The sequence below is a fragment of the Ogataea angusta genome, assembly GCF_019207475.1.
Source record: "Ogataea angusta isolate 61-244 chromosome Unknown 61-244_NODE_1_length_1302399_cov_90.877568, whole genome shotgun sequence".
In the NCBI taxonomy this organism is placed as follows: Eukaryota; Fungi; Ascomycota; class Pichiomycetes; order Pichiales; family Pichiaceae; genus Ogataea; species Ogataea angusta.
Genome location: NW_025065215.1, coordinates 525242 through 537803, shown reverse-complemented (window position 1 = coordinate 537803; position 12562 = coordinate 525242). Strand labels below are relative to the sequence as shown.

Genomic DNA, 12562 nt, shown 5'->3' with positions numbered 1-12562 from the left:
GCAATGGAGGCTCTGTATAGGCATACCGTTCTAGCATTCTGCCTCAATGTACTTTGTAGCTTGTATATGTGTAGTTTGAATCTCCATAATACTCCTATTTATGCTATTTACTATACCTTGCTCTGCTCGATTACCTAATCAGCACACAAAGCTCGAGTGAAAAATTGTACTTCAAAAATTCAAAATTACTTTGGTTGTTCTTCACAGACCTTTGATTGCATATTAAAGATGGCTAAATCCGACCTTAAGGAACTCGTGACCAGAGAGTACACCATAAATCTCCACAAGAGATTGCACGGTATCCAATTCAAGAGAAGAGCTCCAAGAGCCGTGAAGGAGATCAAGAAGTTCGCTAAACTACACATGGGTACTGAGGACGTGAGACTGGATCCTAAATTGAACGTCGAACTGTGGAAGAGAGGTATCCAGGGTGTTCCATTCAGAATGAGAATCAGAATTTCCAGAAAGAGAAACGAGGAGGAGGACGCTAAGAACACTATGTTCTCTTACGTCGAGCCTGTCAACGTTCCATCTGTCAAGGGCTTGAACACTGTTGTTGTTGAGGACGAGGAATAGATAATATGAATAAGAGGAAACCAATAATTGAGCAGTAGTAGGCGTAGAGCTAGGTTTTGGATATGGTATACTGTATTATACCTATTTAGTACTACAGATCGTATGACGGTCTCGTGCCATGCGACCGACATTCGTCAGCAATATGCTGTTGGCGACTCGGGCGAGAACTCGAACACTTGAATCTAACTGTTAGTACTTGATGTCAGTGTAACTATGACTATAATACCGATCATTACTGGCGTTGAGGAAGGCCGGTAGAGCCCAAAACGGACTCCCACCATATTCCATCAACAAGGCCCGGAGGCCTGTTCAATATGGTAATAAAGGGTCATCATCATTCATCTCTAGTACTTACCGAAAACCAAATTTGCATTCAAAATTTTCGCAGTGTCCAATTTTTCAGCATGTCTGAATCCATTACTATATTGATCCTTGAACCAAATTATATATGAGCGTGCTTTTGTCTATCCTGGCGGTACTGGACAGCAACTGCTGTTCCGAACCCAATATCCGTAGGCCGTTTGAGCTCGAAATTAGCATCAAACCAGTCCATCAGCTCCAGCAGACTGGACTTGCTATTTAACTCGTTCTGTAGCCGTTTGCTGATCTGTCCAACAAGCATGCACCCTAAATGATGCTGGAGAAGACGAAACGGCAGGCCGTATGCTGTGCTCAGGTTCCAGAACTTCTCAATAGCTCCCCACGGAGCCTTTTCGAAGCCGGCAAACATGGCAGGGTTATTAAGAATGCCTCTGGCCGCCATGACTCCGTCGCAACCCGTGTCTTTTGCAATCCGGTATGCGTCCTCTAGTGACTTGCAGTCACCGTTTGCAATGACAGGCACCGAGACAGTTTCCTTGATGGTCTTAATTTTCTCAAAGTTGCATGGCTCGGACGACCTCGTGTTCTTTGTGCGACCATGGACCGTGATAAAATCAACCCCTGCCGCCTCAACCATCTTCACAAATTCGACAGTCTCCTGGATATCGTTGTGAACTCGGATCTTGGTCTCGATTACAAGCTCTGAGCCGTATTTCTCCTTAACGGCACGCACCATTTCTGCAACAAGCTCCTTTTTCGACATCAGTGCCGCTCCGATACCTTCCCTCACCTGGTCCTTGATTGGACACCCGCAGTTCAGCCCAACGCCGTCAACATAAGGGTGTATCATTTCTATCATCCGCAGCAGATCTGTGACGTTGCTGGCTCCGATTTGGACTATAAGCGGTCTATCGGCGTGATTTGTGCTGAAATCGCTCGCCCTGGCGTTGTGGTTCCGCACAAACTCCCGCGCGAGGATCATGGGCGAGTAGACGATGTCCACTTTATAGTCACGAACAAGCTCTCTGAACGGCAGCTTGGAATACCGCACCATCGGTCCTGCCACGAAAACAGGCCGGCTTTCACGACGACAGCGCTCAATAACAGCCAAGGGACTGTCTTCCGGGTTTCTCACCATGCTCAACAACTGGACAAAAAGATTGAATCTAATCTGATAGAGAGATAATGCCCGTTTTAAGTTTCCCGTTGCGGAAGACAGGTGCGAGTTGTATGCTGGCTGTGCTAATTAATTTTTTTTTCCATAATTTTTCAGCTGGCTGTGCTACTTAAAATTTTAATCATGAGCGAGACCACAGAGGACAAGAAACGCTCGGTGGAGCAGGATTCCTCCGAGAGAAATGTGAAGCCGCGTCTTGAGAAGGGCGTGGCACCCATAAAGCAGGAATATCTCGTGGTTGGCGGCGTGGTGGCCGACTACAACGACGACGAAGCAGAGTCTTCCAAGCACACTTCTGGGGAGAAGGAGAGCAAGAAAGATAAGAAACGGGGCCAAAACAAGAAAAGAGATCTACGGCAGGCACACGAGGAGATTAAACTATGTTCTTCCGTTGTTGATCCTAACAATGAGACTAAAGAGTGTCCGTATGGGGCCGACAAGTGTCGTTTCTCGCACGATATCAAGGCGTATCTCGCCTCGAAGCCAGCAGACATCGAAGGTGTTTGTCCCGTCTATGCCGCAATTGGCTACTGTCCTTCTGGAGTGAAGTGCAGATGGCTGGGATCGCACTACAACCCAGAGACGGGTCTGTTGCTGGAGCAAGAGGGTGTTGAGAAAAAAGAGCACAAGGGCGAGGTCAACTGGATTTCTGCGGCCACCAAGAGCCAATTGCAAAAGAAGAAGCTGCCGATGCCTGTTTCTGACGAGGTGATCCAGTTTTTGGACAGCGTGGTGATAGTGAACGACGAGAAAAATAGCATGACGAAGGAAGAGCGCGAGAACCAAGAGATAGACGAGAAAAAAATCAACGCAGCCTCGTACACGGAGTCCCGCTTCAGGACGGGCGAGAAGAAAAGACTGAACCTGAAGAATGCCAAGATAGTGTCTCCGCTCACCACTGTGGGCAATTTGCCGTATAGAAGATTAATGCGCACGTTGGGAGCAGACGTGACTTACTCCGAGATGGCGCTTGCTCTGCCGCTGATTCAAGGCTCGAACTCCGAATGGGCCCTTCCTCGCGCGCACGAGTCCGAGTATCCGGGCTTTGGTGTCCAAATTGCGACTGCCAAGCACTGGCAGGCATGCAAGGCCGCCGAGGCCATCCAAACGCTCACGAGCCACGTTTCGGAGCTGAACCTCAACTGCGGCTGTCCAATAGACATGCTTTACCGCAAGGGCGAAGGATCGGCCCTTCTGGACAATCCGTCGCGGATGCTGCGTATTCTGAAAGGAATGAGCTACTCATCAGGGGAGATTCCTGTGACGGTGAAAATTCGTATGGGTGTCAAGGACGACAAGCCGGTGGCCGAGAATCTCGTGAGACGTGTTCTGAACGAAACCGACGTGGCAGCCATCACTTTGCACGGACGTTCTAGACAACAGAGATACACCCGTGCCGCCGATTGGGATTATATTAGCCGGGTTGGAGCTATCGTAAAGGATTACAACGAGCAGCAGGAAGAGGACAAAGACAAGGTGGACAGGCCGCCTGTGTACTTTGTCGGTAACGGCGACTGTTTCACGCACGAGGACTGGCACAGGGCCGTGAGCGACGAGGGCATCGACTCGGTGATGGTGGCTCGTGGTGCACTGATTAAGCCGTGGATTTTCGAGGAAGTGGAAGCACAGCAGTATCTGGACAAGTCTGCTTCCGAAAGACTTGCGTACTTGGAGAAATACGCCAAATTTGCGCTGGAGCACTGGGGCAGCGACGAGTACGGCGTGAACAGCGCTAGACGGTACTTGTGCGAGTTTATTTCCTTCACTCATCGGTACATTCCAGTCGGCATATTGGAACGGCTACCACCGAAGCTGAACGAAAGACCGCCACCTTGGAAGGGAAGAAATGAGCTGGAGACCCTGCTGGGGTCGTCAGACTACAAGGACTGGATCAAGATCACGGAAATGTTTCTGGGCAAAGCCGGAAACGGATTCAGTTTTATTCCTAAACATAAAAGCAACTCGTACGAGAAACAGTGAGTCGGTCACACTTTTCGTTTGGACAGCCCGTCGTACTCGTCGGACAGTGCTGAGGCCTGTGACTTGAGGTTCTCAATGGTCTCGTCCTGCTGGGCGATTTTGGACTTGAGCTCCTCGACCTTTTTGTCGTCCACTGTGTCCAGACTGTCGATGTTCTCTTTCTTCTGGCTCTCTGCCAGTTTCTCCTTCACAGCAAGTAACTCAAACACCAACGAGAAGGTCCGGTTGACGATCAGGGTCTGGAAAAGAGTGAAGCCACAGAGATAGACGTTTCTCTGGGCGTAGAAGCGTTTGGCCTGGATCTCAGAGCGAGACTCGTGGATGCCCACTGCACTGGCCACAGGACTGTCCTGTTGCGATTGGAGCTCGTTGGTGACAGTTTTCATTCTGTTGAGCGCGTCAAGGAACAGCACGAGCACAAACCCAAGAACACATTTGGTTGTGATCTGGAAATGCTGCGAGTGGAACGGGCCGCTCAGCGTCTTGAGCAGCGGCTTGCGGACCTTGCTGGGCAAAGGCAACGAGATGAGGGCAAACAGAGCAACCTCGAAGATCAAAAGTGCAAAGACCAGGTTGTAATGAAGAGGCATGATGAATGAAATGAAAATATTCCAAGATTGCTAAAAGCCAAAATATTTTTTTGACGTCTGGGAAACTACTAGTCTATATTATAATCCCCTATTCTATTATTACAACTTCCTAATGCGTCGAATGTCCACGGTGATATTTAAGACCATTCAAGTTCTTGTATCTCTTACCACACACCTCGCAGCGGTACGGCTTGTCCTTCTCCATACCCATGCCATCAGGATACGGAGCGTCGCTCTCGGGATCAATAACGGAAAAGGTGCCGTCGGGATTGGCCCGGAGAGTTTGGTTTTGGTGGCCGTGCAGCCGATGGTATTTGAGACCGTTCTGGTTCTTGTAGTTCTTATCACAACCTATCACTGGACACTTGAATGGCCGGCTCTCGCCTTGCTCCATCACGTACAAATGTCTAGCAGGATCGTCTATGCACACCTCGCTGTCCTCCTCCATGTCCTCGTCTTCGTCCATGGCAAACTGACGAGGAGAACCTGCCCGCGGAGGTATGGTGTTCGCGTGATTAGAGTGGGGCGTTGGTTGGGAGGAAAGCGGCGACTGTTGTCTCTGGGACAACTGGTTATTGTAGTCCTGAAACAAGGTAGGGTGCTGTTGTTGGAGGGCGTTGTGGGTCAAGGAACCTTGCGAGTGGTTCAATATGTCCTGTTGCGACTGCTGGTATTGTATATTATATCCCAATCTGGACTGCGTGTCGTTATTTGGCTGCTGGTTAAACGAAAACGTTGCTAGCGAATCAGGGACCCCGTGGCCTTGGCTCTGCTGCGTACGCACAGTAGGATCCTGCGACCCCTTGGGCGTCAAAAACACCTCGTTCGTGCTCACCGTGTCCATAGCCGTGGTCACCGGTCTCGCTCTTGGCGTCTCCAAGGGCTGTTCTGGCTGGATGTGCATTTCCTCATAATGCCGGAGCAGATCGTGCAACGTGGGCAGCAGCTGGCCGCAGCAGGAGTAGTCCTTGCAGTAGGTGGCCTCCAGATCAGCCAAGTAGGAGGTATTGTTTATGCTGGGGGAAAATGCCATGCTCAGGCTATCTGTCCTATTAAGGTTGTCGAAATTATTAGTAATCATGTGAGTGTTCACCGAGTGGTTGGCCCCCAAAAACGGCGAGAGGGTGTTGCTATGTGTGTTCTGTTGTTGGTGCGCATGTAGCATAACCTCGTCCTTGAGCCAGGAACCAATAGTCACCGAACCCCATGATATTCCCCCCATTCCCTGAGAGTGCGCTATACTTTCCCTGCGGATGCGTGAATTTTGGTACACGGACCCCGTCCTGGAAAAGCTGATGTTGATCGGTTGTGTCGAGTCGTTCGCAGTCTGGCCAAACATATCTATCTTATTAGACAGCTCTTCCTTTTTGCCATTCCAAAAAACCAAATTACCTAACTGGGTGCATCGTCGGCCTACGGAAAACTGCGGTTATGAAGCCCGGCCACATGCCTCGCTCGTCTCCCGCCCCAAATTTTTGAATCGAGCCGCTCGATTTTCCCGGTCTGGAAAAGCTGATTACCCACTCGCGCATATACGTTGGACCAGTTTCATTTCAATGAGTGTTTATCAGTATGGCAAGTTTCTCTTGTTCGGCGACTCCATCACGCAGTACTCGTCCAGACAGAGAATAGAGCCCGACACTGGCCAGCTCCAGTTCTCCATTGCTGCTGCCCTGACCAACGACTACCAACGGAAGCTACAGATCATCACCAGGGGCTTTGATGGCTACAATTCCGAGCAGGCCCTGCATATCCTGCCTGAAATTTTGAGGTACGAGCACGACACGAAACCTGCTGAGGAGCAGATCAAGCTAGCGTGGATATTCTTCGGCACCAACGACTCGAGCGTCGGAGGCGACTATATTCAGCACGTGCCGATCGGCCGCTATGCAGAAAATATGGGGAATTTGATCGTAATGCTCCAGTCGCGCGGGATAAAAGTTATAGCTGTTAAGCCGGGAACACACGACGAAACACTGGCTGACGAAGCAAAGAAGCGAGGGAGGGCCAAGAGAAGCAACGAGCTGCAGAAACAGTACGGAGACGTTTTGGGAGAGGTCTGTGGCAGACTGGAGGTTCCTACCGTGGACCTGTACGACGTTTTCGTCAGCTCTGGACTCTCAAGCGCCGATCTTTTAAGTGACGGGATCCATTTCACTGGAACCGGATACCAGCTGATGTACAATGAGCTGATGAGCGTCATTTCTGCAAATTATCCCGACCTCCATCCTGACAACATCCCGCTCAAGTTGCCGCCATGGAGAGAAGCTACGCTCGATAAGTTAAAGGCATATAGATCCAACTAGATAAAGTGACTACTCCTTATCCGAAATCTTTTTTCACACTTTTTTTTTTGAAATATCCTCGTTTGTTCTGAATCTATATTACTCATGACTAGCGTCTCCTTGGGAGAAGTCATATATTTGTCGTGCAAGCCCATGTTCAAGATCTACTTTCTGATCGGGGTGGGGTTCTGGCTGGCACGCAAAAACATATTATCCGTGGATACCACTAAGAATATCAGCAGTATAGCCATCATGGTGACTATGCCTGCGTTGCTATTCAACAAAATCATCACCAACATCGACAACTCTGACATTGCCCAGATCGGCACGATAGCGTTTCTGGGGATATTCAACATGCTGGGCGGTGGCTTGTTGTGTTTTCTGGCGGGTCTGGTCACCAGAAGTCCCAAACGATGGTATGGAGGTCTAATCAGCGTGGGGATGTTCCCCAATATCTCTGACTTGCCAATCGCCTATCTGCAGAGTTTGGAGGGATCCGGGGTTGTTTCTGATGTTGACCGTGGCGTGGCGTTCAATTGCATTTACACGGTGATTCAGCTGATAGGCCAATTCAACTGTGGCCTCTACAAGTTAATTGAGTGGGATTTTAGAGACGCGTTTAAAAACGCGGGCGAGAAAAAACCGGGCGACGAGGAACAGACGGTATCGACGTCCGAATCTCCAGAGTCGAGTCGGCACACAGACTGTTCCAACTCGCTGACCAGCATCAGCTCCTCGGCCGATGAGAACGACACAGACGAAAATCAGCCGCACTCTTTGAGAGAAAAACGAACCGGCCGCAGAAGTTCACGGTCCACGGCAAGAAGAAGCCTCGACCTTGGGCGAACAGAGAGCGCGTGTTCAGGTGTCTCTCTGAGAGAGATGCCAACAGAAAACATGGCCGACATGGTGCGACAGTACTCGCGTTTCGATGAGCTTGCGGCCGGATCTGTGAAGGTGAACGACCCGGCAGATCTGCAGGTTGCTCCGAAACCAGCGCCCTCTGAGTTGAAGGGCGTGTGGCCGCTAGCGAAGTCTTTTATGTTCCTGCTTCTGGAGAGCTTTCGCAAGCCAATTTCGCTGACTATCGTCATTAGTCTCATAACCTGCATGATTCCATGGGTGAAAGCCCTTTTTGTTACCACCAACCAGGCTCATATCAGTCCCGCACCCGATGGGCTGCCCCCACTTTCCTTCATGATGGATATTTCGTCCTACATCGGAGCAGCACAGGTGCCTTTCGGTCTGCTTGTTTTGGGTGCTACCATTGGCAGACTGGAAATCAGAGATATCCCACTGTCGCGGTGGAGAACTCCTGTGGCAGTCACTGCTGTGCGCCTTGTGCTGCTTCCCGTCGTGGGATGCGCGCTTGACTCCAAAGTCAGCAAGGACGGACTTTTTTATAACGAACCCATTCTCCACTTTGTGTCGAACATCGTTTTTTGCATGCCTCCTGCTACATCCAACATTTACCTGACTGCATTTTACACTCCTCCTGATTACGAGGACCACATCCAGGTCGACTGTCTGGCATTGTCATACATTTGCCATTACGTTGCGCTTGTGGTTTGTCTGCCGTTCACCGCAGCATACACTCTCAAGGTTCCGCTCAAATACTAGATCGCCGACGGGCATCGACGCGTCGACAAAATAAAATAACGTTTATGAGTTTTAGTAGCATTCTCTCTTTATCCGCGCATGATAATAAGCCTCTCGTGGCCCTTGCTATTCACTAGAACCTTGCTGTATGCAGCTGTGCTGCTGGCGTCTATTTTCCTTGTTCTGCTGCCCTGGTCAATCGTTTCCTTTTGGTATTTTTACAATCGCTTAATTCCAACGCCCATTTACGAACAGACGTTCCAGCTGAACTACGAGCTGCGTGAACGCGGGCCGTACCAGATATTCAACGCGGCGGATTTTTTTGTGCATCTCGCCGCAGTGAAAAACGACGATTTGTTCAACGACCCGGTGTCGGAATACGAGTTTTATATGTCTTTTGAGACAAATTGTCTAAGTCCCTCGAAAACCATTGTTGGATCCAGATTTTCGATTCTCGACGACACCATCCTGAACGAGGAGCTCAAACCGTGGGAATTGAACCTGGAACACGTGAGTCTGAAGTCCCAATTTGTCAATTTGTGGCCAATAACCGACAACCTCAAAAGATCGCTGCAATTTTCCTCGAACTCCAACAGACCGCATAGCATCGACTGGCAATGGCCGCGTTCCCGTTCTTTTTGCAACGAGCAAAAACCCGTTGTTGATCCTCCCTCGAGCTCGTGGAAGTTTTGGAATAGCCATAAAAATACACAAATAGAAGGAGGAGGAGGCGAGGTGGTTCCTGGCATGGGCATCTACTTTGTCAATACACAATACTTCACGCTCGATTGCAAAGAGAACCACTCGTTTTTGCCTCCTCTGATAGAGAAACACGTGGCTCCACCTGAACTCGCGAGTAAATTGCATTACTCACCAACTCATAAACTTCACCTGCTGTCGCTACAGCCGCCTGCCCAGTCGCTCGTGTGGCCAACATCAGACTACAAAAACATCTTGGAAAGTTCCAGACACATGAAGTTCGTGCTGGAGTTCAACCAGAACCAGGCATATCTAGAAAACGCAAGATTGCAGGTGGTGTTGAAATATAGTGGTCTCCGGTGGTACTTGGCCCAATATCCTAAGCTTTCTTTTATTATTGGAGTTCTCCTCTGCTGGACAGTGAGCTCTGTCGTCTGTGTTGCTGTGAGTGCATTTTTGTTCTCATACTACAAAAAGAAAATGCCACCGATCAAACAGGACGAAGCGATGACAAACTTAGACTCGCTACTAAAAAGTGTCGAGCACTAAAACTTTAAACGGACAAAATACTTGTTGTATATTATGCATGTATATCAGTACGCGTTGGGCTTTTCGGGGGCCTCCGAAAGCAGCACCGGAATGGAGACAGCCAGACTGTCGCTGAATAAATATAGTGCAGCATCTGTCGGAGTACTCGTTCCAGAGGCAGAGTTGATTCTTTGCTTGACAAATTGCTCAAACTCGTGAGCAATCTTGTTGTACTCATAAATTGCATTCGTGTACGTCGCCTTGGAAGGAAGCGGCGTGAGAACGAGTTCGCCCATGTCCACAGGCATGGTAGACCTGAACTGGAAATCCAAGCTTTTCGAGTCTTGAGAATCCATGTCTATATCGTCATCACTGCAGATACTTCCACCACAGATCTCTAGCCCAAGTGCCGGAAGTTTGGGTCTTGCGTTATAACACTGCGACTCTTCGTTGTTGAACTTTGTGACATTAAAGTCTTGCAACTGTTTGAGAGACTCATGGATTTTGTTCTCGTTGACCACCAGCTGGAACTTGTAGATTGGTTTGCCCAGTTCTGGAGGTCTCATCGACAACTCGACGGGGAGTCTTTGTCTGTTGTTGGGCTCGTTGTTGGTGTCAATAAACTCCACCGAAGACAAAGATGACTGAGGCGAACTGTATGTGGTAGCAGAAGAAAGAATGCTTGGCGATGAGGATTTCGACGACAGTGTCAACGAAGAAGTTGATGGAGGCAGAAGCGAGCTTTGAGAGGAGAAGGCCGAGTGCCCTGACGCAGCCATTGGCGGAGGGATGTTTGCGGATTCTGGCTGTTTGGAGTCTTCGTCGCTGTCCTTCTTCTTGAAAAATTTTGAGACCCAGTGGCTTGCTAGCTTTGATCTCTTGCTCGTCATGGATGTTGTGGAAGCATACGAGGCAGAGGAAGAAAGACTGGTGGTCGAGTTGCCCACGGACAGGTTCGCACACGTGTAAATTGCATCATCCAGAATTTCGTAAGGATGCGACCTGACAATGTCTCTCTTGGACGGGTCGTCTCTAGGTCCCGCGCTCACAATAGCCAGTTTCTTATTCAAAAGCGGGTCGGTAGGAACCACTGGAATCTTCTCTGAAGCACTGTAACTTTGGTCCAAACGTGTCTGTATGATCGCTTGGACTTTTTTTCCTGTCATAACATCGGTGAAGCTGCCCTTGGCACTCAGATGTAGAGACTCCAGACCCAAAACTTTCCAAACCATCAAAGTGATATAGTAGCATCTCACCAAGGGCAGGTAGTGACCAAAGAACTTGGACCAGTTGTCCGCCCCTGTGAGATATAATATCATGTTGTATTTCAGTGTGTCGTTGGGATTAGAAACCCATTCTGCCTGTGGTGGCGTGCTGGATGGAAGATAGTCCCAGATCTGATACAACACGGAGAGCGCCTTGAGTTCGCTGTTGATGAACTCCGAGTTGAGCATCTTGCAAATTGTATCGATCCAGAATTTCCAGTCTAGGTCCTGGGTGGCGTACGAGTTTGTCTCGTCTATGCTTCTCACGAATCTGACCCATATGTCGAAACAGAGGTCAATTCTCTCTGTCTGGAAAATGGTGGTCTTGTAGAAAACCAGTTTGAATACAGTGTCGAAGCACTTTAGAACACCGTTTCTGAGACTAGGCTCGAATTCGTGGCGTGCGTTCGCCAGGAAGTCGCGGAGCAGCTTCAGTAACTTGTCGACCTGCGACTCTGTAGACTGGCTGCTTGTGTGTTGCACGGCCTGGAAGATCTGGAAATCGACAATTTCGAAAATGTGAGTAATCAGATATGCAAAGCCTGGGAGGGCGTAAACCTCCTGAGCGGAAAGCGATTTAGTTTGTTGCACATAAAATGAGATAAGCGTAAGATAGTGACGGAAAAATGAACAAAACAGGTCAATGTTCTCGAGGGACGACCACCTGGTGCACCAAAGCCCGCGCGGGTCGCTGATTCCTGTGATTTTGGCAGATGGCGGTGTCATCGAGTTCAGAAGCTTGTTTTCCAGTTTGTACCTGGTCTGCCGAGGCTGCTCGGCAGACTTCATGAGCGGATGTAGGTGTTGGGGGAAATGCGACAGAGAGGCGCTGATGACATCCTCAAAGTATTTTTTATCACGGCCCGGAACAGACTGGTGAGGTGATTTTTCTCGAACTATCAGGTCGTAGTACTCCTTGAAATTTTTGACCCTGGAGTTGAGCAGGAACAGGATGCCGCGGGAGAGGTCGGGCAGCTTCACGAACGCATGCGCAAAGATTTTGCCGACAAAAGCGTTGATGGGCAGGTTGATATTCTTGACGTCGAGCCTTGCTATGCAGAACTCGAACGTCTCGAGTAGCTGTGTGTTGTGCTGTTTGTAGATCTCAGAGTTCGGGTCCTTGGAGATCTCCAGCCACTCTTGGCGCCCGACGATTCGGGAAATCGCCTCCAAGTAGCAGTTTCTGTCGATGGACGTCATCTGATGCAGCTCCTTGACTGCTGCCAGAAGCGCCTTCCACCAGCGCAGCAGCACGACGGCGAGCTCCAGGAACTGGGTCCTGGAGGTCTTGTCGACCGCATCGAGCCTGTGCGCGGACCAAGGCGTGCTGGTGTTTCTGAGGAAGGGAAGCAGCGAGAGACGTAGGATGTTTGTTTTGGAAGTGTTGTTCCGCTTGTACGAGTGGAACTTGACCAGTGCGTGGTCCAAGCGTCTCAGGTTGTCAGATTCCATAGTGTTGGCACGAAATCTTGACATTAGAGACCAGGATCACACAACAGGGGAAGCCTGTACATATATAGGCAAGTCTCTTGTTTGACACAA

The 12562-nt window shown here is 49.6% G+C and overlaps 9 protein-coding genes across 9 annotated transcripts; 5 read left to right on the top strand and 4 right to left on the bottom strand.

The window, feature by feature from the left end:
- Window positions 1–228: 228 nt before the first annotated feature.
- On the top strand, window positions 229–576 carry KL928_000338 (uncharacterized protein; the record flags this gene model as incomplete). Its single annotated transcript, XM_043203960.1, has 1 exon — window positions 229–576. One exon carries the CDS (start codon window positions 229–231, stop codon window positions 574–576), a length of 348 nt encoding a protein of 115 aa, XP_043062233.1.
- Window positions 577–1018: 442 nt separating this feature from the next.
- On the bottom strand, window positions 1019–2035 carry KL928_000337 (uncharacterized protein; the record flags this gene model as incomplete). The annotated part of the gene is made up of 1 exon (XM_043203949.1): window positions 1019–2035. One exon carries the CDS (start codon window positions 2033–2035, stop codon window positions 1019–1021), a length of 1017 nt encoding a protein of 338 aa, XP_043062232.1.
- Window positions 2036–2197: 162 nt separating this feature from the next.
- Window positions 2198–4054, top strand: KL928_000336 (uncharacterized protein; the record flags this gene model as incomplete). The annotated part of the gene is made up of 1 exon (XM_043203938.1): window positions 2198–4054. The coding sequence occupies one exon, from the start codon at window positions 2198–2200 to the stop codon at window positions 4052–4054; it is 1857 nt and encodes a 618-aa protein (XP_043062231.1).
- A 5-nt stretch (window positions 4055–4059) lies between these two features.
- Window positions 4060–4644, bottom strand: KL928_000335 (uncharacterized protein; the record flags this gene model as incomplete). Its single annotated transcript, XM_043203927.1, has 1 exon — window positions 4060–4644. One exon carries the CDS (start codon window positions 4642–4644, stop codon window positions 4060–4062), a length of 585 nt encoding a protein of 194 aa, XP_043062230.1.
- A 109-nt stretch (window positions 4645–4753) lies between these two features.
- On the bottom strand, window positions 4754–5983 carry KL928_000334 (uncharacterized protein; the record flags this gene model as incomplete). The annotated part of the gene is made up of 1 exon (XM_043203916.1): window positions 4754–5983. One exon carries the CDS (start codon window positions 5981–5983, stop codon window positions 4754–4756), a length of 1230 nt encoding a protein of 409 aa, XP_043062229.1.
- A 217-nt stretch (window positions 5984–6200) lies between these two features.
- KL928_000333 (uncharacterized protein) lies at window positions 6201–6950 on the top strand (the record flags this gene model as incomplete). Its single annotated transcript, XM_043203905.1, has 1 exon — window positions 6201–6950. The coding sequence occupies one exon, from the start codon at window positions 6201–6203 to the stop codon at window positions 6948–6950; it is 750 nt and encodes a 249-aa protein (XP_043062228.1).
- An 84-nt stretch (window positions 6951–7034) lies between these two features.
- Window positions 7035–8549, top strand: KL928_000332 (uncharacterized protein; the record flags this gene model as incomplete). Its single annotated transcript, XM_043203894.1, has 1 exon — window positions 7035–8549. The coding sequence occupies one exon, from the start codon at window positions 7035–7037 to the stop codon at window positions 8547–8549; it is 1515 nt and encodes a 504-aa protein (XP_043062227.1).
- Window positions 8550–8627: 78 nt separating this feature from the next.
- Window positions 8628–9776, top strand: KL928_000331 (uncharacterized protein; the record flags this gene model as incomplete). The annotated part of the gene is made up of 1 exon (XM_043203883.1): window positions 8628–9776. The coding sequence occupies one exon, from the start codon at window positions 8628–8630 to the stop codon at window positions 9774–9776; it is 1149 nt and encodes a 382-aa protein (XP_043062226.1).
- A 44-nt stretch (window positions 9777–9820) lies between these two features.
- Window positions 9821–12496, bottom strand: KL928_000330 (uncharacterized protein; the record flags this gene model as incomplete). The annotated part of the gene is made up of 1 exon (XM_043203872.1): window positions 9821–12496. One exon carries the CDS (start codon window positions 12494–12496, stop codon window positions 9821–9823), a length of 2676 nt encoding a protein of 891 aa, XP_043062225.1.
- Window positions 12497–12562: the final 66 nt, after the last annotated feature.